Source organism: Rattus norvegicus, chromosome 5 (assembly GCF_036323735.1).
Source record: "Rattus norvegicus strain BN/NHsdMcwi chromosome 5, GRCr8, whole genome shotgun sequence".
Classification (NCBI taxonomy): Eukaryota; Metazoa; Chordata; class Mammalia; order Rodentia; family Muridae; genus Rattus; species Rattus norvegicus.
Genome location: NC_086023.1, coordinates 92,884,351 through 92,908,121, shown reverse-complemented (window position 1 = coordinate 92,908,121; position 23,771 = coordinate 92,884,351). Strand labels below are relative to the sequence as shown.

Here is a 23,771-nt window from a genome sequence, read left to right as displayed (position 1 = left end):
CACACACACACACACACACACACACTCCATGACCACCAGCACCACCAGTACCATCAGCACCAAAATAGGAATTCAGAATCTCTTTCAATACAGTAGCCTAAATTCTCCAGTAAGTAAACACAAATTAACAGAGTGGATATGACAGCAGGACCCATCTTTTTTATGTATACCGGAAACTCACCATTTCATCAAAATAAACATTACTTCAGGGGAAAGGGTTGGAAAAAGGTATTCTGAGCAAATAGTTGGACCAAAATTAATAAAAAAAGAGATAGGGAAAGACACTATATATTCATCAAAAGCAAAATCCATAATGATAGCTTGTCATCTGTTAAGACCTATGGGTGCCCCAAACAAAAGGGAACCCATTTTTGTTAAAAATATTACTAGAGAGTAAACCACATATTTATCCTTACACTTGAAGAGTGGGAGACTTTAAAACACACTCTCATTCATGGACAGATCATCCAGACAGACAGAGTAATGCCTGAGATAACTGACATTAAAAACCAAATGAACCTAACAGAAGATTTCACCCAAACATAAATGATTATTCATTCTCCTCAGAATCTCACCCAATTTTCTTCAAAATCTATGATATATTTGGACATAAATCAAATCATAATAGATTCAAGAAAGTAGAAATACTTTCCTGTGTCCTGTCAGTTTACCATGCATTAAAGCTCGACACTGGCCCAAGAGGAAACTACATAGTGCCTCTGGACACAGGAACATAGGAGCAGTCGGTTGCAAGAGCACTGCAGTCCAGATCTGTGTCCAGATCTTAACTGAACCAGTAAAACATCTCCCTGCACCCAAATCCCATGGTGGTAGTGGCAGGGGAATCTCAGGAACAGAAGATACCATAGAAAACATTGACACAACTGTCAAAGATAATGTAAAATGGAAAAAGTTCCTAGCCCCAAACATACAGGAAATCCAGGACACAATGAGGATAATAGGTATAAAAGAGAGTGAAGGTTCCCAACTTTAAGAGCCAGTAAATATCTTCAACAAAATCATTGAAGTATACTTCAATAACCTAAAGAAAGAGATGCCCATAAACATACAAGAAGCCTACAGAACTCCAAATAGATAGGACCTGAAAAGAAATTCCTCCTGTCACATAATAATCAAAACATACATGCACAAAACAAAGAAAGAATATTAATAGCAGTGAGGGATAAAGGTCAAGTAATATATAAAGGAAGACCTATCAGAATTACACTAGACTTCTCACTAGAGACTATGAAAGCCAAAAGATCAAGGACACATGACATACAGACACTAAGAGAACACAAATTCCAGCCCTGGCTACTATACCAGCAAAACTATCAATTCACATTGAGGGAAAAACCAAGAAATTCCATGATGAAACCAAATTTACACAATGTCTTTCTACAAACCCAGCCATACAAAGGATAATAAAAGGCAAAGCCCAACACAAGAAGGTAAGCTACACCCTAGAAAAAGCAAGAAAGTAATCTCCTTGAAACAAAACCAAAAGAAGAGAAGCACACAAACATAATCCCACTTCCGAATATGAAAATAACAGGAAGCAATAATCACTATGCCTTAATATCTCTCAACATCAATGGACTCGATTTCCCAATAAAAAGACACAGATTACTAGACTGGATACATAAAGAGGACCCAATATTTTGCTGCCTATGGGAAACATACCTCAGAGAGAAAGACAGACACTACCTCAGAGTAAAAGCCTGGAAAATGACTTTCCAATCAAATGGTCTGAAGAAGCAAGCTGAAGTATCCATTCTATATTGAATAAAATCAACTTTCAATCAAGTCATCATAAAAGATAAGGAAGGACACTTCATATTCATCAAAGGAAAAATCCACCAAGATGAAATCTCAATCCTAAATATCTATGCTCCAAACACAAGGGCACCTACATTTATAAAAGAAATCTTACCAAAGCTCAAAGCACACATTGCACCTCACAGAATAACAGTAGGAGATTTCAACACTCCACTTTCATCAATGGACAGATGATGGAAACAAATTAAACAGAGACATAGAGAGACTAACAGAAATTATGAACATAATGGACTGTTCAGATATTTATATACTCCATCCTAAAACAAAAGGATATACCTTCCTCTCACCACCTCATGATATGTTCTCCAAAGTTGATCATATAATCAGTCACAAAACAGGCTTCAAAAGGTACAGGAAGATAAAAATAATCCCATGCATCCTATCAGATCACCACGGACTAAGGCTGGTCTTCAATAACAATAAGGAAAGAACACCAACATATACATGGAAGTTGAATAGTGCTCTACCTAATAATAACTTGGTCAAGGATGAAATAAAAAAGACATTAAAGACTTCTTAGAATTTAATGAAAATGAAGGTACAACATACCCAACCTTATGGGACACAATGAAAGATGTGTTAAGAGGAAAACTCATAGCTCTGAGGTCCTGCACAAAGAAACAGGAGAGAGCATTCATCAGCAGTTTGACAGCACGACTGAAGGCTCTAAAACAAAAAGAAGCAATTATACCGAAGAGGAGTAAAAGGCAGGAGATATTCAAACTCAGGGCTGAAATCAACCAAGTAGAAACAAGAAGGACTATACAAAGAATCAACAGAACCAAAAGCTGGTTCTTTGAGAAAATTAACAAGGTAGATGAACACTTAGCCAGAATAAAGAGAGGACATAGAGAGTATGTCCAAATTAACAAAATCAAAAATGAAAAGGGAGACATAACAACAGAATCAGAGGAAATTAAAAAAATCATCAGATCCTACTACAAAAGGCTATAGTCACCCAAACTGGAAAATCTGGAGGAAATGGACAACTTCCTAGACAGCTACCAGGTACCAAAGTTAAATTAGGAACAAATAAACCATCTAAGCAACCTCATAATGCTAAAGAAATAGAAGCAATTATTAAAATCTCCCAACCAAAAGGAGCCCAGGTCTATCTGGGTTCAGTGCAGAATTCTATCAGACCCTCATAGAAGACTTCATACCAATACTGTCCAAACTATTCCACAAAATAGCAACAGAAGGAGCACTACCAAATTCCTTCTATGAAGCCACAATTACTTTTTCTTTATTAACTTGAGTATTTCTTATATACAATTCGAGTGTTATTCCCTTTCCCAGTATCCAGGCAAACATCCCCCTCCCCCCTCCCCTTCCTTATGGGTGTTCCCCTCCCAACCCTCCCCCCATTGCTGCCCTCCCCCCAACAATCTAGTTCACTGGGGGTTCAATCTTAGGAGGACCCAGGGCTTCCCCTTCCACTGGTGCTCTTACTAGGATATTCATTGCTACCTATGAGGTCAGAGTCCAGGGTCAGTCCATGTATAGTCGTTAGGTAGTGGCTTAGTCCCTGGAAGCTCTGGTTGCTTGGCATTGTTGTACATATGGGGTCTCGAGCCCCTTCAAGCTCTTCCAGTTCTTTCTCTGATTCCTTCAACGGGGGTCCTATTCTCAGTTCAGTGGTTTGCTGCTGGCATTCGGCTCTGTATTTGCTGTATTCTGGCTGTGTCTCTCAGGAGCGATCTACATCCGGCTCCTGTTGGTCTGCACTTCTCTGCTTCATCCATCTTGTCTAATTGGGTGGCTGTATATGTATGGGCCACATGTGGGGCAGGCTCTGAATGGGTGTTCCTTCAGTCTCTGTTTTAATCTTTGCCTCTCCCTTCCCTGCCAAGGGTATTCTTGTTCCCCTTTTAAAGAAGGAGTGAAGCATTCACATTTTGATCATCCGTCTTGAGTTTCATTTGTTCTAGGCATCTAGGGTAATTCAAGCATTTGGGCTAATAGCCACTTATCAATGAGTGCATACCATGTATGTCTTTCTGTGATTGGGTTAGCTCACTCAGGATGATATTTTCCAGTTCCAACCATTTGCCTACGAATTTCATAAAGTCGTTGTTTTTGATAGTTGAGTAATATTCCATTGTGTAGATGTACCACATTTCCTGTATCCATTCTTCTATTGAAGGGCATCTGGGTTCTTTCCAGCTTCTGGCTATTATAAATAAGGCTGCGATGAACATAGTGGAGCACGTGTCTTTTTTATATGTTGGGGCATCTTTTGGGTATATGCCCAAGAGAGGTATAGCTGGATCCTCAGGCAGTTCAATGTCCAATTTTCTGAGGATCCTCCAGACTGATTTCCAGAATGGTTGTACTAGTCTGCAATCCCACCAAAAATGGAGGAGTGTTCCTCTTTCTCCACATCCTCGCCAGGATCTGCTGTCACCTGAGTTTTTGATCTTAGCCATTCTCACTGGTGTGAGGTGAAATCTCACGGTTGTTTTGATTTGCATTTCCCTTATGACTAAAGATATTGAACATTTCTTTAGGTGTTTCTCAGCCATTTAGCATTCCTCAGCTGTGAATTCTTTGTTTAGCTCTGAACCCCATTTTTAATAGGGTTATTTGCCTCCCTGCGGTCTAACTTCTTGAGTTCTTTGTATGTTTTGGATATAAGGCCTCTATCTGTTTTAGGATTGGTAAAGATCTTTTCCCAATCTGTTGGTTGCCGTTTTGTCCTAACCACAGTGTCCTTTGCCTTACAGAAGCTTTGCAGTTTTATGAGATCCCATTTGTCGATTCTTGATCTTAGAGCATAAGCCATTGGTGTTTTGTTCAGGAAATTTTTTCCAGTGCCCATGTGTTCCAGATGCTTCCCTAGTTTTTCTTCTATTAGTTTGAGTGTGTCTGGTTTGATGTGGAGGTCCTTGATCCACTTGGACTTAAGCTTTGTACAGGGTGATAAGCATGGATCAATCTGCATTCTTCTACATGTTGACCTCCAGTTGAACCAGCACCATTTGCTGAAAATGCTTTCTTTTTTCCATTTGATGGTTTTGGCTCCTTTGTCAAAAATCAAGTGACCATAGCTGTGTGGGTTCATTTCTGGGTCTTCAATTCTATTCCATTGGTCTATCTGTCTGTCTCTGTACCAATACCATGCAGTTTTTATCACTATTGCTCTGTAATACTGCTTGAGTTCAGGGATAGTGATTACCCCTGAAGACCTTTTATTGTTGAGGATAGCTTTAGCTATCCTGGGTTTTTTGTTATTCCAGATGAATTTGCAAATTGTTCTGTCTAACTCTTTGAAGAATTGGATTGGTATTTTGATGGGGATTGCATTGAATCTGTAGATCGTTTTTGGTAAAATGGCCATTTTTACTATATTAATCCTGCCAATCCATGAGCATGGGAGATCTTTCCATCTTCTGAGGTCTTCTTCAATTTCCTTCTTCAGTGTCTTGAAGTTCTTATTGTACAGATCTTTTACTTGCTTGGTTAAAGTCACACCGAGCTACTTTATATTATTTGGGTATATTATGAAGGGTGTCGTTTCCCTAATTTCTTTCTCGGCTTGTTTCTCTTTTGTATAGAGGAAGGCAACTGATTTATTTGAGTTAATTTTATACCAAGCCACTTTGCTGAAGTTGTTTATCAGCTTTAGTATTTCCCTGGTGGAACTTTTGGGATCACTTAAATATACTATCATATCATCTGCAAATAGTGATATTTTGACCTCTTCTTTTCTGTTCTGTATCCCCTTGACCTCCTTTTGTTGTCTGATTGCTCTGGCTAGAACTTCAAGAACTATATTGAATAAGTAGGGAGAGAGTGGGCAGCCTTGTCTAGTCCCTGATTTTAGTGGGATTGCTTCAAGTTTCTCTCCATTTAGTTTAATGTTAGCAACTGGTTTGCTGTATATGGCTTTTACTATGTTTAGGTATGTGCCTTGAATTCCTATTCTTTCCAGGACTTTTATCATGAAGGTGTGTTGAATTTTTTCAAATGCTTTCTCAGCATCTAATGAAATGATCATGTGGTTTTGTTCTTTCAGTTTGTTTATATAATGGATCACGTTGATGGTTTTCCGTATATTAAACCATCCCTGCATGCCTGGGATGAAGCCTACTTGATCATGGTGGATGATTGTTTTGATGTGCTCTTGGATTCGGTTTGCCAGAATTTTGTTGAGTATTTTTGCATCGATATTCATAAGGGAAATTGGTCTGAAGTTCTCTTTCTTTGCTGTGTGTTTGTGTGGTTTAGGTATAAGAGTAATTGTGGCTTCGTAGAAGGTTCGGTAGTGATCCATCTGTTTCAATTTTGTGGAATAGTTTGGATAATATTGGTATGAGGTCTTCTATGAAGGTTTGATAGAATTCTGCACTAAACCCATCTGGACCTGGGCTCTTTTTGGTTGGGAGAACTTTAATGACTGCTTCTATTTCCTTAGGAGTTATGGGGTTGTTTAATGGTTTATCTGTTCCTGATTTAACTTCGGTACCTGGTATCTGTCTAGGAAATTGTCCATTTCCTGAAGATTTTCAAGTTTTGTTGAATATAGGTTTTTATAGTAAGATCTGATGATTTTTTGAATTTCCTCTGAATCTGTAGTTATGTCTCCCTTTTCATTTCTGATTTTGTCAATTTGGACACACTCTCTGTGTCCTCTCGTTAGTCTGGCTAAGGGTTTATCTATCTTGTTGATTTTCTCAAAGAACCCACTTTTGATTCTGTTGATTCTTTCTATGGTCCTTTTTGTTTCTACTTGGTTGATTTCCGCTCTGAGTTTGATTATTTCCTGACTTCTACTCCTCCTGGGTGTATTTGCTTCTTTTTGTTCTAGAGCTTTTAGGTGTGCTGTCAAGCTGCTGACATATGCTCTTTCCTGTTTCTTTCTGCAGGCTCTCAGCGCTATGAGTTTTCCTCTTAGCACAGCTTTCATTGTGTCCCATAAGTTTGGGTATGTTGTACCTTCATTTTCATTAAATTCTAAAAAGTTTTTAATTTCTTTCTTTATTTCTTCCTTGACCAGGTTATCATGGAGTAGAGCATTGTTCAATTTCCAAGTATATGTGGGCATTCTTCCTTGATTGTTATTGAAGACCAGTTTTAGGCCGTGGTGGTCCGATAGCAGCATGGGATTATTTCTATCTTTCTGTACCTGTTGAGGCCCGTTTTTTGACCAATTATATGGTCAATTTTGGAGAAAGTACCATGAGGAGCTGAGAAGAAGATATATCCTTTTGCTTTAGGATAGAATGTTCTATAAATATCCGTTAAGTCCATTTGGCTCATGACTTCTCTTAGTCTGTCTACATCTCTGTTTAATTTCTGTTTCCATGATCTGTCCATTGATGAAAGCGGGGTGTTGAAATCTCCCACTATTATTGTGTGAGGTGCAATGTGTGTTTTGAGCTTTAGTAAGGTTTCTTTTACATATGTAGGTGCCCTTGTATTTGGGGCATAGATATTTAGGATTGAGAGTTCATCTTGGATTTTTCCTGTGATGAATATGAAGTGTCCTTCCTTATCTTTTTTGATGACCTTTAGTTGAAAATTGATTTTATTTGATATTAGAATGGCTACTCCAGCTTGCTTCTTCTGACCATTTGCTTGGAAAATTGTTTTCCAGCCTTTCACTCTGAGGTAATGTCAGTCTTTGTCTCTGAGGTGTGTTTCCTGTAGGCAGCAGAATGCAGGGTCCTCGTTGCATATCCAGTTTGTTAATCTATGTCTTTTTATTGGAGATTTGAGGCCATTGATGTTGAGAGATATTAAGGAATAGTTATTATTGCTTCCCATTATATTCATATTTGGATGTGAGGTTATGTTTGTGTGCTTTCATTCTCTTTGTTTTGTTGCCAAGACGATTAGTTTCTTGCTTCTTCTAGGGTATAGCTTGCCTCCTTATGTTGGGCTTTACCATTTATTATCCTTTGTAGTTCTGGATTTGTAGAAAGATATTGTGTAAATTTGGTGTTGTCATGGAATATCTTGGGTTCTCCATCTATGTTAATTTAGAGTTTTGCAGGATACAGTAACCTGGGCTGGCATTTGTGTTCTCTTAGGGTTTGTATGACATCAGTCCAGGATCTTCTGGCCTTCATAGTTTCTGGCGAGAAGTCTGGTGTGATTCTGATAGGTCTGCCTTTATATGTTACTTGAACTTTTTCCCTTACTGCTTTTTTTTTTTTTATTAACTTGAGTATTTCTTATATACATTTCGAGTGTTATTCCCTTTCCCGGTTTCCGGGCAAACATCCCCCTCCCCCCTCCCCTTCCTTATGGGTGTTCCCCTCCCAACCCTCCCCCCATTTCCGCCCTCCCCGCATAGACTAGTTCATTGGGGGTTCAGTCTTAGCAGGACCCAGGGCTTCCCCTTCCACTGGTGCTCTTACTAGGATATTCATTGCTACCTATGGGGTCAGAGTCCAGGGTCAGTTCATGTATAGTCTTTAGGTAGTGGCTTAGTCCCTGGAAGCTCTGGTTGCTTGGCATTGTTGTACTTTTGGGGTGTCGAGCCCCTTCAAGCTCTTCCAGTTCTTTCTCTGATTCCTTCAACGGGGGTTCTATTCTCAGTTCAGTGGTTTGCTGCTGGTATTCGCCTCTGTATTTGCTGTATTCTGGCTGTGTCTCTCAGGAGCGATCTACATCTGGCTCCTGTCGGTCTGCACTTCTTTGCTTCATCCATCTTGTCTAATAGGGTGGCTGTATATGTATGGGCCAAATGTGGGGCAGGCTCTGAATGGGTGTTCCTTCAGTCTCTGTTTTAATCTTTGCCTCTCCCTTCCCTGCCAAGGGTATTCTTTTTCCTCATTTAAAGAAGGAGTGAAGCATTCACATTTTGATCATCCGTCTTGAGTTTCGTTTGTTCTAGGGATCTAGGGTAATTCAAGCATTTGGGCTAATAGCCACTTATCAATGAGTGCATACCATGTATGTCTTTCTGTGATTGGGTTAGCTCACTCAGGATGATATTTTCCAGTTCCAACCATTTGCCTACGAATTTCATAAAGTCGTTGTTTTTGATAGCTGAGTAATATTCCATTGTGTAGATGTACCACATTTTCTGTATCCATTCCTCTGTTGAAGGGCATCTGGGTTCTTTCCAGCTTCTGGCTATTATAAATAAGGCTGCGATGAACATAGTGGAGCACGTGTCTCTTGTATATGTTGAGGCATCTTTTGGGTATATGCCCAAGAGAGGTATAGCTGGATCCTCAGGCAGTTCAATGTCCAATTTTCTGAGGAACCTCCAGACTGATTTCCAGAATGGTTTTACCAGTCTGCAATCCCACCAACAATGGAGGAGTGTTCCTCTTTCTCCACATCCACGCCAGCATCTGTTGTCCCCTGAGTTTTTGATCTTAGCCAATCGCACTGGTGTGAGGTGAAATCTCAGGGTTGTTTTGATTTGCATTTCCCTTATGACTAAAGATGTTGAACATTTCTTTAGGTGTTTCTCAGCCATTCGGCATTCCTCAGCTGTGAATTCTTTGTTTAGCTCTGAACCCCATTTTTTAATAGGGTTATTTGTTTCCCTGCGGTCTAACTTCTTGAGTTCTTTGTATATTTTGGATATAAGACCCAGAAATGAACCCTTACTGCTTTTAATATTCTTTCTTTATTTTGTGCGTTTGGTGTTTTGACTATTATGTGACGGGAGGTGTGTCTTTCCTGGTCAAGTCTATTTGGAGTTCTGTAGGCTTCTTGTATGCCTATGGGTATCTCTTTTTTTAAGGTTAGGGAAGTTTTCTTCTATGATTTTGTTGAAGATATTTACTGGTCCTTTGAGCTGGGAGTCTTCAGTGTCTTCTATACCTATTATCCTTAGGTTTGATCTTCCTATTGAGTCCTGGATTTCCTGTATGTTTTGGAGCAGTAGCTTTTTCTGCTTTACATTATCTTTGACAGTTGAGTCAATGATTTCTATGGAATCTTCTGCTCCTGAGATTCTCTCTTCCATCTCTTGTATTCTGTTGGTGAGGCTTGTATCTACAACTCCTTGTCTCTTCTTTTGGTTTTTTTATCCAGGGTTGTTTCCATGTGTTTTTTCTTGATTGCTTCTATTTCCATTTTTAATTCCTTCAACTGTTTGATTGTGTTTTCCTGGAATTCTTTCAGGGATTTTTGCGATTCTTTCAGGGATTTTTGCGATTCCTCTCTGTAGGCCTCTACTTGTTAATTAATGTTTTCCTGTGTTTCCCTAAGGGAGTTCTTCACTTCTTTCTTGAAGTCCTCCAGCATCATGATCAAATATGATTTTGAAACTAGATCTTGCTTTTCTGGTGTGTTTGGATATTCCATGTTTTTTTGGTGGGAGAATTGGGCTCCGTTGATGCCATGTAGTCTTGGTTTCTGTTGCTTGGGTTCCTGTGCTTGCCTCTCGCCATCAGATTATCTCTAGTGTTACTTTGTTCTGCTATTTCTGACAGTGGCTAGACTGTCCTATAAGCCTGTGTGTCAGGAGTGCTGTAGACCTCTTTTCCTCTCTTTCAGTCAGTTATGGGGACAGAGTGTTCTGCTTTTGGGCGTGTAGTTTTTCCTCTCTACAGGTCTTCAGCTGTTCCTGTGGGCCTGTGTCTTGAGTTCACCAGGCAGCTTTCTTGCAGCAGAAAAGTTGGTCTTACCTGTGGTGCCGAGGCTCAAGTTTGCTCGTGTGGTGCTGCCCACGGGCTCTCTGTGGCGGCAGCATCCAGGAAGACCTGTGCCGCCCCTTCCGGGAGCTTCAGTGCACCAGGGTTCCAGATGGCCTTTGGTGTTTTCCTCTGCCGTCCGAGATGTATGTACAGAGAGCAGTTTCTTCTGGTTTCCCAGGCTTGTCTGCCTCTCTGAAGGTTTAGCTCTCCCTCCCATGGGATTTGGGTGCAGAGAACTGTTTATTCGTTCTGTTTCCTTCAGATTCCGGTGGTGTCTCAGGCAGGGGTCCTGCCGCTCCTGGGCCCTCCCCCACGGGATCCCAGAGGCCTTATACAGTTTCCTCTTGGGCCAGGGATGTGGGAAGGTTTGGGCAGTGTTGGTGGTCTCTTCTGCTCTGCAGCCTCAGGAGTGCCCACCTGACCAGGCGGTGAGGTCTCTCCCACGGGGTCTCCACAATTACTCTTATACCCAAACCACACAAAGACCCAACAAAGAAAGAGAACTTCAGACCAAATTCCCTTATGAATATTGACGTAAAAATACTCAATGAAGTTCTTGCAAACCGAATCCAAGAACACATCAAAATGATCATCCATCATGATCAAGTAGGCTTCATCCCAGGGATGAAGGGATGGTTTAAGATATAAAAATCCATGAATGTAATCTATTATATGATCAAACTAAAAAATAAGAACCACTTGGTCATTTCATTAGATGCTGAGAAAGCAGTTGACAAAATTGAACACCCCTTCATGACTAATGTCCTGGAAACATCAGGAATTCAAGGCCTATATCTAAACATAGTAAAAGCAATATACAGCACACCAGTAGCTAACATCAAACTAAATGGAGAGAAACTTGAAGCAATCCCACTAAAATCAGGGACTAGACAAGGCTGCCTACTCTCTCCCTACTTATTCAATATAGTACTCGAAGTCCTAGTCAGAGCAATCAAACAGCAAAAGGAGGTCAAAGGGATACAAATTGGAAGGGAAGAAATCAAAATCTCACTATTTGCAGATGATATGATAGTGTACTTAAGCGACCCCAAAAGCTCCACCAGAGAACTACTTAACCTGATAAACAACTTCAGCAAAGTGTCCCAGTATAAAGTTAACTCAAACTAATCAGTAGACTTCCTCTACTCAAACAGGCTGAGAAAGAAATTAAGAAAATGACACCCTTCACAATAGTCCCAAATAACATAAAATTCCTTGGTGTGACTTTAACCCAGCAAGTGAAATATCTCTGTATGACAAGAACTTCAAATCTCGGAAGAAAGAAATTGAGAAAGATCTCAGGAGATGGAAAGATCTTCTATGCTCATGGATTGCCAGGATTAATATAGTAAAGATGGCCATTTTGCCAAAAGCAATCTACGGATTGAATGCAATCCCCATCAAAATTTCAATCCAATTCTTCATTGAGCTAGAAAGAACAATTCGCAAATTCATCTGGAATAACAAAAAACCCAGGATAGCAAAAACTATTCTCAACAATTAAAGGACTTCTGGGGGAATCACCATCCCTGACCTCAAGCAGTATTACAGAGCAATAATGATAAAAACTGTATGGTAATGGTACCAAGACAAGCAGATCGACGAGTGGAATAGAATTGAAGACCCATAAATGAACCCACACAGCTGTGGTCACTTGATTTTTGAGAAAGAAGCCAAAACCTTCTGGAAAAAAGATAGCATTTTCAACAAATGATGCTGGTTCAACTGGATGTCAGCATGTAGAAGAATGTAAATCGAACTATTCTTATCACTCTGTACAAAGCTTAAGTCCACATGGATCAAGGACCTCCACATCAAACCAGATCCACTCAAACTAGAAGAAAAAGTGGGGAAGAGTGCGGAATACTGGGGAAAATTTCCTGAACAGAACACCTTATACTCTAAGATCAAGAATCGACAAATGGGATCTCATAAAAGTACAAAGCTTCTGTAAGGCAAAGGACACTGTCATTAGGACAAAATGGCAGCCAATAGATTGGCAAAAGATCTTTACCAATCCTACATCTGATAATGGGCTAATATCCAAAATATAAAAATAACTCAAGATGTTAGACTCCAGAGAGCCAATCCTATTAAAAATGGGGTACAGAGCTAAACAAAGAATTCACAGCTGAGGTATACTGAATGGCTGAGAAGCACCTAAAGAAATGTTCAACATCCTTAGTCATCAGGGAAATGCACATCAAAACAACCCTGAGATTCCACCTCACACCAGTCAGAATGGCTAAGATCAAAAACTCAGGTGACAACAGACGCTGGGGAGGATGTGGAGAAAGAGGAATATGTACATTGTTGGTGGGATTGCAAATTGGTACAATTTCTCTGGAAATCAGTCTGGAGGATCCCTAGAAAATTGGACATTGAACTACCTGAGGACCCAGCTATACCTCTCTTGGGCATACACCCAAAAGATGCCCCAACATACAACAAAGACATATGCTCCACTATATACATAGCAGCCTTATTTATAATAGCCAGAAGCTGGAAAGAACCCAGATGTCCTTCAACACAGGAATGAACTAAAAAAAATGTGGAATAGCTACAAAATGGAATATTACTCAGCTATCAAAAATAATGACTTCATGAAATTCATAGGCAATGGAATGGACTAGAAAATATCATCCTGAGTGAGAAAACTCAATCTCAGAAAAACACACATGGCCTACAGTCATTTTAAGTAGATATTAAGCCCAAATGCTTGAATTACCCAAGACGCACAGACCACATGAACCTCAAGATGGATGACCAAAATGCGGATGCTTCACTCCTTTAAAAGAGGAATAAAGATATTCATAACAGGAGGTAGGGAGGCAAAGTTTAGAGCAGACTGAAGGAACGGCCATTCACAGCCTGCTCCACACATGGCCCATATATATACAACCAGCAAAACTAGATAAGATGGATTAAGCTAAGAAGTGCATGCTGACAAGTACCGGATATATTTGTCTCCTGAGAGACATACCCAGAGCATATCCAATACAGAGGTCAATGCTAGCAGCAAATCAGTGAACTGAGAACAGGTCCCCATTGTTGGAAATTAGAAGGATTAAAAGTGCTGAAGGGGCTGTGACCCCATAAGCACAACAATGTCAACCAACCAGAGCTCCCAGGGACTAAACCACTACCCAAAGACTATACATGGACTGACCTTGAGCTCCAACTGCATAGGTAGCAGTGAATATCCTTGTTGGGGTACCACTGGAAGGGGAGTTCTTGGTCCTGCCAATGTAGCGGGTTGTTGTGGGGCTACCGCGATGGGGGGATTGTTGGGGATAGAAGGGGGTTGATATAGAAGTGGAGGTGGAGGGGTTAGGGTTCTGTTGGACAAGAAACTGGGAAAGGGAATAACATTTGAACTGTAAATAAGAAATAGCCAATTGAATAAAAATGGGAAAAAAGGTGGACACATGAATAACAAACAATAGAGTGCTTATAATAAACTTATGGAAACTGAACAACTCTATTCAGTGAAAAATGAGTCAAAGTAAAAATAGGGAAAGAAGTTAAAGAATTTCTAGAATCCAATGAAAATGAATACATAATATACTCAAAGTTATGGGATACAATTAATGTGCTTCTAAGAGAAAAGTAGATAGCACTCAGTAGTGATCTACATATTATATTACATATATATTATATATTACTAATATAGTATACAGATCTGCTAAGATACTAGTCTTGTAGTGATGCTATAGATATAGATATCTTCTTAATTCTTTATGATGATCCTTTAAGAATTCCTAAAATTAAATCAATATTTATTAAGCTCTTTTATAGTGCTATTAGGTCCTTTTCTGATAGTCAAAAATGCAATGAGAACTCTTTCAGTCAACCATGTGTGACCAGTTAATTGCTTCTAGATAATAATCACATTCTATTACTCAGAGCACATTTCAAGAGGTTCTAAAATTGTTAACCAAAGGCCAGAAAAAGGTAACTAATGATTTATTATAGGTGCTAGGACAGAAGATAAAATATTGACAGGGTTTATTTATATAAAACTTCACTAATAAATTAGTTATGTTTTTTAATTTTCAATGAACCTGTGGTTCCAAGTCTCCATTTGTCTCTATGTTTTCAATACTGGGGTTTCCATGGCAACCAGGGTCTACCTTTACCGTGACCGTTTTTGGTCTCTCTCATAGCACCATGCCTCAGCTTCTCTCCATGATTCTTTCAAGCATGAGATCTCTACTGAACCTATAGCTGTACCTTCACCAATGGCCTCTCCAGTTACCATGTCACAACTGCTCTCCATGTTTTCCCTCAGTGTGACAATTCTCATACCACCAAAATCAGTAACATAAAGGAGACTCTCACACCTTACCAAGATCATCTGCCAGTGTGAAATGCATCCTTTGCACCATCTAGAACATAAAAGTCTGTGTGCTGACCCTGAGGACAAATTTTAGATTTCATCTCAATGTTGTTGATTTCTTCTTAATCACAGCTAATTTTCAGTTCGCTCTAAGCAGCCTCCTATATCCCAGTAAAACAAATATATCACATCAGTGGTCCTACCCTTTTTGTAAACACAAGTGATTCTCTAGCCATTGTTAACCTGGAAATCACAGGTTCTTCATTCAAAATATCACATGAATAGTGTTAGTAGAGTCTTTAAGAGACTCTCAAAATTTCCCCTGAAACTTCACAAACCAGGTCTCCCTTCGTGTGCATTACTCTCAGCATTATCTTCTAAGTTCCCACAGCAATCTATTAAGCTCTCAGGGCCTCAGATTTCTAAACAAATTTCGCAATCTTACAAAACACAACATGGCTAAATCGTCCAAGCTTTATTATGTGATTCTTGTTCTGATTTTTTGCTTTATTTCTATTTCTATGACAAAAGATCATGATCAAAAGCAACTTGGGGTGGAAAGAGTTTCTTTCAGCTTACAGCTTATAGTCTTTCTTGAAGGGAAGTCAGGACAAGAACTCAAGGTAGAAACTAAAGTAGTGGCCATGGAAGTACTCTACTTACTGTCTTGATCTCTATAATTTGGCTGGTTTGATTTCTTATACACATTAGGACCACCTGTTGAGGGTGGCACCCCACACAGCCAGCTGGTTTTTCCCTTATCACATTCAACAACAACAACACAAAAATATCTCCCACAGATTTTGTTATAGCCCAGTCTGATCGAGGCATTTTCCTCATTTGCAATTCCACCTTTCTGGATGATCCTAGCTTGTGTTAATTTGAAAAACAACAAAAACAACAATCAGCAACAACAACAATAAAAAACAACCAGCACAGAGTGGAGTAGATTTTAATAGCAGGCTATGGTTTTCTGAGGAAGCAGAGTGTGTTTGTGTGCGTGTGTTTGTGTGTGTGTGTGTGTGTGTGTGTGTGTGTGTGTGTGTGTGTGTGTTGGATTCATTCTGGAAGAGGTGACTTAGACAAAGAATCATGTCCCTTAAGAATAAAACTCAATACCTTCCTCATAGTGCTATAGTGAGTGACAAATATTCTATAAAGGAGTTATGTTCACAACATCAGAGTTTTAAGGTAATTTCCAGAAAGAAAACATTTTTACTTTTTTTTTTGTTGAGTTGGGGAAAAAATAATACTATCCAGTGAAGTTGTTAGTGTAGTTTCAGTTTCCAAATATACCCACTTCTCACATCTCCACTTGAGGCTACATACAACTCCTTAAACTTTACTACCAATCCCTACAACCCAGAGGCAAGTATTATGGTTAACAGACATTTAACCACACTCTTATTCCAACAAGAAATATGAAAGCAAGCAGGGAAGATAGAGAGAAGTACTATAGACAGTTGAATTTATGAATGTATGGGATCAAAGGTCAGAGAAAGAGGGGAGAAGATTGATAGTTCTTCAAGGAATAAGCTGCCATTCATCCATATACCTCTGACTATCCTTATCTTCAGAGATATACAGCTTTGTTAGGAAACACAATTTATTTTTGAATATTTTTGTAGCAGAAGTAAAACCATAGCTTGATACTTACATTTCATTTGCTTGAAGATGGACTTGTTAGGCTCAAGCCAGTGCTAGGGAGAAAATGAAAAACAGAACAGAGATTGTTGTTGTGAATGGAAACTCCTGAAGTAAAGCTGTCTGCAGAGACTGATTGATTCGAATTGCAAATCTGTGGGGAGACTGGAATATTGTAAGTTCAGAGGCTAATTACTTTATATTAGGCTAGTTCTAGTCCTCCAAAACAGCCATTTCTTGCCCACCTCTGTGTCTGAGCTAACATCTAGTGTGTAATACAAATCTTTTAGAATTTATTAACTTAGTAGATAACTAGCTTTCTCCAATTCAAAAGCTAAAAATGCTATCTTATATCTTGGGCCTATAGAAAAGCTTTCCCCACCTTGTTGTTCTTGACTTTCTTGTATTTCCACGGATGTGTTTGTGAGATGTCAATCACCAAAAAGCCTCAGGTTGACCAAGAAACTGGACAGGAAAACTTGACTGATAACTTCTGTAGAAGTTTCTGTTGAGTTCAACAGTTCAATATTCTAACCACACCTTGCTGCCTACAACGTTGAAACTGCATATTGGGATAAATTGACCCAGAGATGTTATGCTCTACTCCCCAAACCCTGGCCAAGGACATTATGTTTGGTTGGACACTGCTAGAAATCCTAGCCCCTAAATGTTCTCAGGAAAACAACAAATACCCACAGTTAATATCTATAAATTCCATACCCTGAACTCTCTCATGTAAGCTTGCATCAAAGATGCTGAATCTCCATTTTGGCCCAGTGGTTGTTGTCCTTTGTTGTTCTAGTCAAAGGACACTCTGCTTCTGTTGAGTTTGGACTTGTGCTCTCATTTATTTCTCAGTTGTCACAATCCATTCCAATCTAACGCTTTGGGAAACCATAAGGGTTTCAATGGCTCTTTCTGAAGTTGACTGCTTTCTTTCTCTCAACTCTTGCCCCCATCTCCACAGCACTCCAAATTCACTATGGGCTAAAATGCCAATGGAACAACTCCTTTGACCTTCCCCTGTAGGAGCAGTATAAATTCCAATGCTGTAATAATTTCCCTGTTTGGGAGATTTTATTGATTCAAGGGTTATACTTGGTTTTTGGCTCCTTTTCTTCCTTTCCACTATTGATCTAATTCTGTCATCCCTCTGACCTCCAGAGTAGAAGCTTTTTATCATTTGACAACACTGAATCCATTCCACATGCAAACAACAAGGTAAATTTCAGATTCAATATAAGGTTGCTCTGGACAGTCACCAGATCTGGGTTCATGTGGTCTTCTGGTTTTGCTTGCCAGGTCACTAGAATTTTTTTCCTTTTTTTTTTTTTTATTAAATTGAGTATTTCTTATATACATTTAGAGTGTTATTCCCTTTCCCGGTTTCTGGGCAAACATCCCCCTCCCCCCCTCCCCTTCCTTATGGGTGTTCCCCTCCCAACCCTCCCCCCATTGCCGCCCTCCCCCCAACAGTCTAGTTCACTGGGGGTTCAGTCTTAGCAGGACCCAGGGCTTCCCCTTCCACTGGTGCTCTTACTAGGATATTCATTGCTACCTATGAGGTCAGAGTCCAGGGTCAGTCTATGTTTAGTCTTTAGGTAGTGGCTTAGTCCCTGGAAGCTCTGGTTGCTTGGCATTGTTGTACATATGGGGTCTCGAGCCCCTTCAAGCTCTTCCAGTTCTTTCTCTGATTCCTTCAACGGGGGTCCTATTCTCAGTTCAGTGGTTTGCTGCTGGCATTCACCTCTGTATTTGCTGTATTGTGGCTGTGTCTCTCAGGAGCGATCTACATCCGGCTCCTGTTGGTCTGCACTTCTTTGCTTCATCCATCTTGTCTAATTGGGTGGCTGTATATGTATGGGCCACATGTGGGGCAGGCTCTGAATGGGTGTTCCTTCAGTCTCTGTTTTAATCTTTGCCTCTCCCTTCCCTGCCAAGGGTATTCTTGTTCCCCTTTTAAAGAAGGAGTGAAGCATTCACATTTTGATCATCTGTCTTGAGTTTCATTTGTTCTAGGCATCTAGGGTAATTCAAGCATTTGGGCTAATAGCCACTTATCAATGAGTGCATACCATGTATGTCTTTCTGTGATTGGGGTTGGCTCACTCAGGATGATATTTCCCAGTTCCAACCATTTGCCTACGAATTTCATAAAGTCGTTGTTTTTGATAGCTGAGTAATATTCCATTGTGTAGATGTACCACATTTTCTGTATCCATTCCTCTGTTGAAGAGCATCTGGATTCTTTCCAGCTTCTGGCTATTATAAATAAGGCTGCTATGAACATATTGGAGTACGTGTCTTTTTTATATGTTGGGGCATCTTTTGGGTATATGCCCAAGAGAGGTATAGCTGGATCCTCAGGCAGTTCAATGTCCAATTTTCTGAGGAACCTCCAGACTGATTTCCAGAATGGTTGTACTAGTCTGCAATCCCACCAACAATGGAGGAGTGTTCCTCTTTCTCCACATCCTCGCCAGCATCTGCTGTCACCTGAGTTTTTGATCTTAGCCATTCTCACTGGTGTGAGGTGAAATCTCAGGGTTGTTTTGATTTGCATTTCCAACTAAAGATGTTGAACATTTCTTTAGGTGTTTCTCAGCCATTCGGCATTCCTCAGCTGTGAATTCTTTGTTTAGCTCTGAACCCCATTTTTTAATAGGGTTGTTTGTCTCCCTGCGGTCTAACTTCTTGAGTTCTTTGTATGTTTTGGATATAAGGCCTCTATCTGTTGTAGGATTGGTAAAGATCTTTTCCCAATCTGTTGGTTGCCGTTTTGTCCTAACCACAGTGTCCTTTGCCTTACAGAAGCTTTGCAGTTTTATGAGATCCCATTTGTCGATTCTTGATCTTAGAGCATAAGCCATTGGTGTTTTGTTCAGGAAATTTTTTCCAGTGCCCATGTGTTCCAGATGCTTCCCTAGTTTTTCTTCTATTAGTTTGAGTGTGTCTGGTTTGATGTGGAGGTCCTTGATCCACTTGGACTTAAGCTTTGTACAGGGTGATAAGCATGGATCGATCTGCATTCTTCTACATGTAGGTCACTAGAATTTTGAACCTCAGGAGTTCTTCCAGATTTCCACATTTGACTTTGTCTCCCAAGCTTTAAAAACTGTAAATACCCATTCCAGTCCCTAGTTACTCATTTGTAGTCAATTTCTATGTAGTTGAAGGTGATAACTTATTACCAGAAAGAAGCCTCACAGTTATTCTGCCTATAATGAGGTCCAAGATCTCCATTCTCAGACACTTGGGGTTCTCTAAAAACAAACTTCGAGATGTTAATGTATTGAGGTCTTAACCCAACTTGGATAGTACTTTTGAGTTTCAGAGTCTCACTAACTCAGACAACTTTGTGCGACAGAGTGACAGTAAGTGGAAAGTGTTCCACTTTCAACTCTGTTTTCTGTCTTTACTTGGACCCTTTGCTTTATTACACTATTTCCAGTTTTACTAGGGTAAACTTCTAAACCTAATTCCCCAAATTCTTTCTCAGATGCTAATCTGGCTATTGGGCTCCTCCCTATCAAAGTAGAGTAGCTTTACTGTCAAATTTTCTTATGCTATTTAATCTGAGAACCTGGCCCTTGATTAAGGGACTGGCCCTCCTACTTCAGACTCAAAGCATGTTTTTCTTAGACTGGCCTTCAAATCTCTGCCCTGGGTCAGACTGGTTCTTTAAGTCTGTGACCCAGAAAGGGAAATGAGCCAGCCCAAGAAATAAACATTCATAAATCCTAACAAGGACAAGATGCTGTCAGTGAAGAGCCACTACAATAGGCTGTGCTGGGTGTTAATGCCTGTTATTTCTGCCTGGGGTCTCCAGACCCATTATACTCTGAGGTAAGAGTCCCCTATACCCAGTTCTCCTTTGTTGCTCACATGTTTATTTTTGCTTCTGACCAATCTAACAATGTGTTTGTCAAAGATATCTGTGTCAAGCTTCCCTTTCACATGAAGATTGAAAAGATAAAATTGGAATTAACAAAATAATGTTCATATATTGGTTTACTAACACATGTCTAAAATGTGATTTTATATATATTGAGTATCCACATATAATTATGGTTTGTTCTTTCACATCATATACTTAGCACAAATTGATTTATAAATAACTGTTCATGTAAACTAAAGTTAACTTGGCTCCAGTTTATTTTCTTTTCATTGTCAAACCAAAATTAATAATATAATAATATTAATATTAATAATAATGATGAGAAAAATGATAAAAATAACTTAGCACAAAATTAACTTATGAATATGGTCCCAAATCTTTCTTTTGAATAATTATGATGAGGGTATAAATTTAAAAAATTATTTATTCTTCTCTCATACATTAATCCTGATCACAGTTTCTCCTTCCTTCACTCCTTTCAGTTTCTTCCACCACACCTCCTCTTTCCCCAGGTCCATTCCTCCTCTGCTTCCATTCAGAAAAGAGCAGTCTTCTAAGTGATATAAAAGAAACATGACATAACAAGATACAATAAGTCTAGGCACAGACCCTCATGTCTAGGCTGGACGAGTCAAATCTGTAGGAGAAAAATTTTGCATTTGCAAAGCCAAATGCAAGTGAGTTAGAGCACTCTCTCAATGTTTGGAGTTTCAGGGCAAGACATACATAATTATAGTATTCTAGTCAAAATTTTATCTCCTTGATCCTTATTTCAATTCTGATTCTGACAAATGTCTTCATCAAAGATCTAGTACAGAGCTTCTGTCTTTTCTTGAGGTATATAATATCACCTTCATACCTTCATTTATGCTGATATAAGATGATGTTAAATGTTAATATTCTTCCACAAAAGGGAGCTTAATAGTCCATCTCAGTCAGTTTTATATGGACAAAAGACTAAAATAAGAAGAAGTGACAGCTGTCTAAGTGACTATAAAATGTCCTTGTACATACAAAGTAAAGAGTTTTCAGTCTGTTTCAGAGACACCCATACTGCTACCAGTAACTCCTTACCAACTCCTTGTAAGCAAGTTCAAGAAACTCACTGGTTTTCCAGGGTGAACTTTGTTAAAATTAAACTTCAGTTTATCATTGGGACCTTATAAAGAGAGAATAGACATTTTCTAGTTTCCCCATTCCTTAGGGAGAAAATTCTCACAACAGACAGTAATTCATTTGTTAATGCTATTATGTCTTACAATATTATGAAAACAATTCAGCAATATATATATATATGTATATATATTTAAAGTTTCTTAGATCTAAGATCAACAATTGCAAAAAACTAGCTGAAATGTATGTTGAGTCAATTAAAGTTTATTTAGACATATTCACTTATTAAAATATTAAGCAGAAGTTATAAGTACTAGATTGCTGTATTTGACTTTCTGGGTGTTTATTATCCATACTTAAAGGCTAGTCTAATGTGGTAAAAAGAATAACAAGGGAGAATATTTCCACCTCTAAGATCAATGAGGTCCCAGAGGAATGTGGTCCATTTTTAGTCATGTTCAGTCTGTTATCTAGTGAGGTCATGAAGAATCCATTCAATAAATTCTAATCAGTATCTACTCTACAAAAAGGTGGATCAACACATGAGAAATATTTCCTCTCTGCTTCTAGAGGAAGCTATAGCCAGGCTCAGCAAAGGCTTTGATTTATTCTCACGTAGATGAACAACTGGTGAAAAAAAGGCTCAACGATTCAGACTTTCCTCACAATCCCAAGTGACTCCTCAGGACTGGATCCTCAATTGCTCTTAACATTACAGAAACAAAAAATAATTTTGCCTGGCTGCATGGTATTAAACCCCTTTCAGGAACGTATAACCAAGATTACAATGATACGTAGGTTTCTTTAGCAATCCGAAGGACTGTAATCTTCAGATGCTATATGTAATCATATAAAACGTGATTTGGACATTCAATCATTCAATTGTTGCTAAAGAGTCCACCTTCTGAATATATATATGCCATAACTATTTTTTCTTTTGTTTTCTTTTATTTTTTTTATTAACTTGAGTATTTCTTATTTACATTTTGAATGTTATTCCCTTTCCCGGTTTCTGGGCCAACATCCCCCTAACCCCTCCCCCTCCTCTTCTTTATGGGTGTTCCCCTCCCCATCCTCCCCCCATTACCACCCTGCCCCCAACAATCACGTTCACTGGGGGTTCAGTCTTGGCAGGACCAAGGGCTTCCCCTTCCACTGGTGATCTTACTAGGCTATTCATTGCTACCTATGAGGTCAGAGTCCAGGGTCAGTCCATGCATAGTCTTTGGGTAGTGGCTTAGTCCCTGGAAGCTCTGGTTGCTTGTCATTGTTCCATAACTATTTTCTTAACTATGACTGCAGTAGAAATTGTAGTAGTTGTAGCAATCTTACCTTTCATATGTTACAGATACTATCTCTCTCACATAACACACTTCAAGAATACAGATAATCAGATTGTTGTCTTATGTTCTGACACGCTTCAAGAATACATATCATCAGACAGTTGTCTTATGTTGTCAATCTTTACCATCTGTTAAGTTTTATTACTGTAACTCCTCTGAAGCACTTCAACTGTTGCTTTTTCTACATGGTCTCTTTGTCAAGTATAAGGAATTAAGAGACATCTGTGTCCCAAAACCTCTAAAAAAAATCTGGTAATGTCAAAAAGAAGACTAATGGGCCATGCAATTCTCTCTGACTTCTGGATATTTATTTTTCTGGACTCACAACCAAATCATCTTCCCAGAAGCCTTCCCTCTATCAGATAACATCTCTGTCACATGAGCTATCAGAAAATCTAAAGAAACTTCAGATCAGCTTAACATCCATCAGGAGCAACTAAATTCTGTGGCTGCTATGGAAAAATTAAAGAGAACTAGATCTGACTAAAGAAAAAAATCCAGCTGGGCAGTGGTGGCACAAGTCTTCACTCAGACTGCAGGTGCATTCAGATCTCTGTGAGTTCAAGGCCAGCCTGGTCAAAAGAGTGAGCTCCAAGGCTCCAGGGCTGTTATACAGAGAAACCCTTAGATCACCCAGGAACCCAATAGCTATGATATTGCTAATTTCACTATTTGGTCCTACCTTCTTGGTTACTTCACCAAGTTCTTCCAACAAACATTACAAATGTTTGTCACCCAGAGGGTCAAAGAGTCTGTCAGGCCAGAAGCATGTCAATATTATCCAACATGATGACCACCTCTCTGGATCACCTCGACCCCTCCACCCTTGAACAGATGATTGTTGCTGCCACTCAGCTGGAAATATCTCTCAAACAAAAACCCCATTTCCAAATGAAGACCTTTTTATAAAATTTCCTGTCTTGAACCTTCTTCAGTCCTACTTCTTCTTCCTTTAGATTTGGGATATGTTTGGAATAAACATACTTTGA

At 39.3% G+C, this 23,771-nt stretch overlaps 1 protein-coding gene across 4 annotated transcripts in view; it reads right to left on the bottom strand.

Annotated features, from left to right (window-relative positions):
• Frmd3 (FERM domain containing 3) overlaps positions 1-23,771 on the bottom strand; it is a 266,338-nt gene that overhangs the window by 169,205 nt on the left and 73,362 nt on the right. For all 4 annotated transcript variants that reach the window (NM_001415820.1, NM_001415819.1, XM_039109494.2 and 1 more), the window contains 1 exon segment: positions 16,442-16,484. In NM_001415820.1, coding sequence (NP_001402749.1) covers positions 16,442-16,484 — 43 coding nt within the window.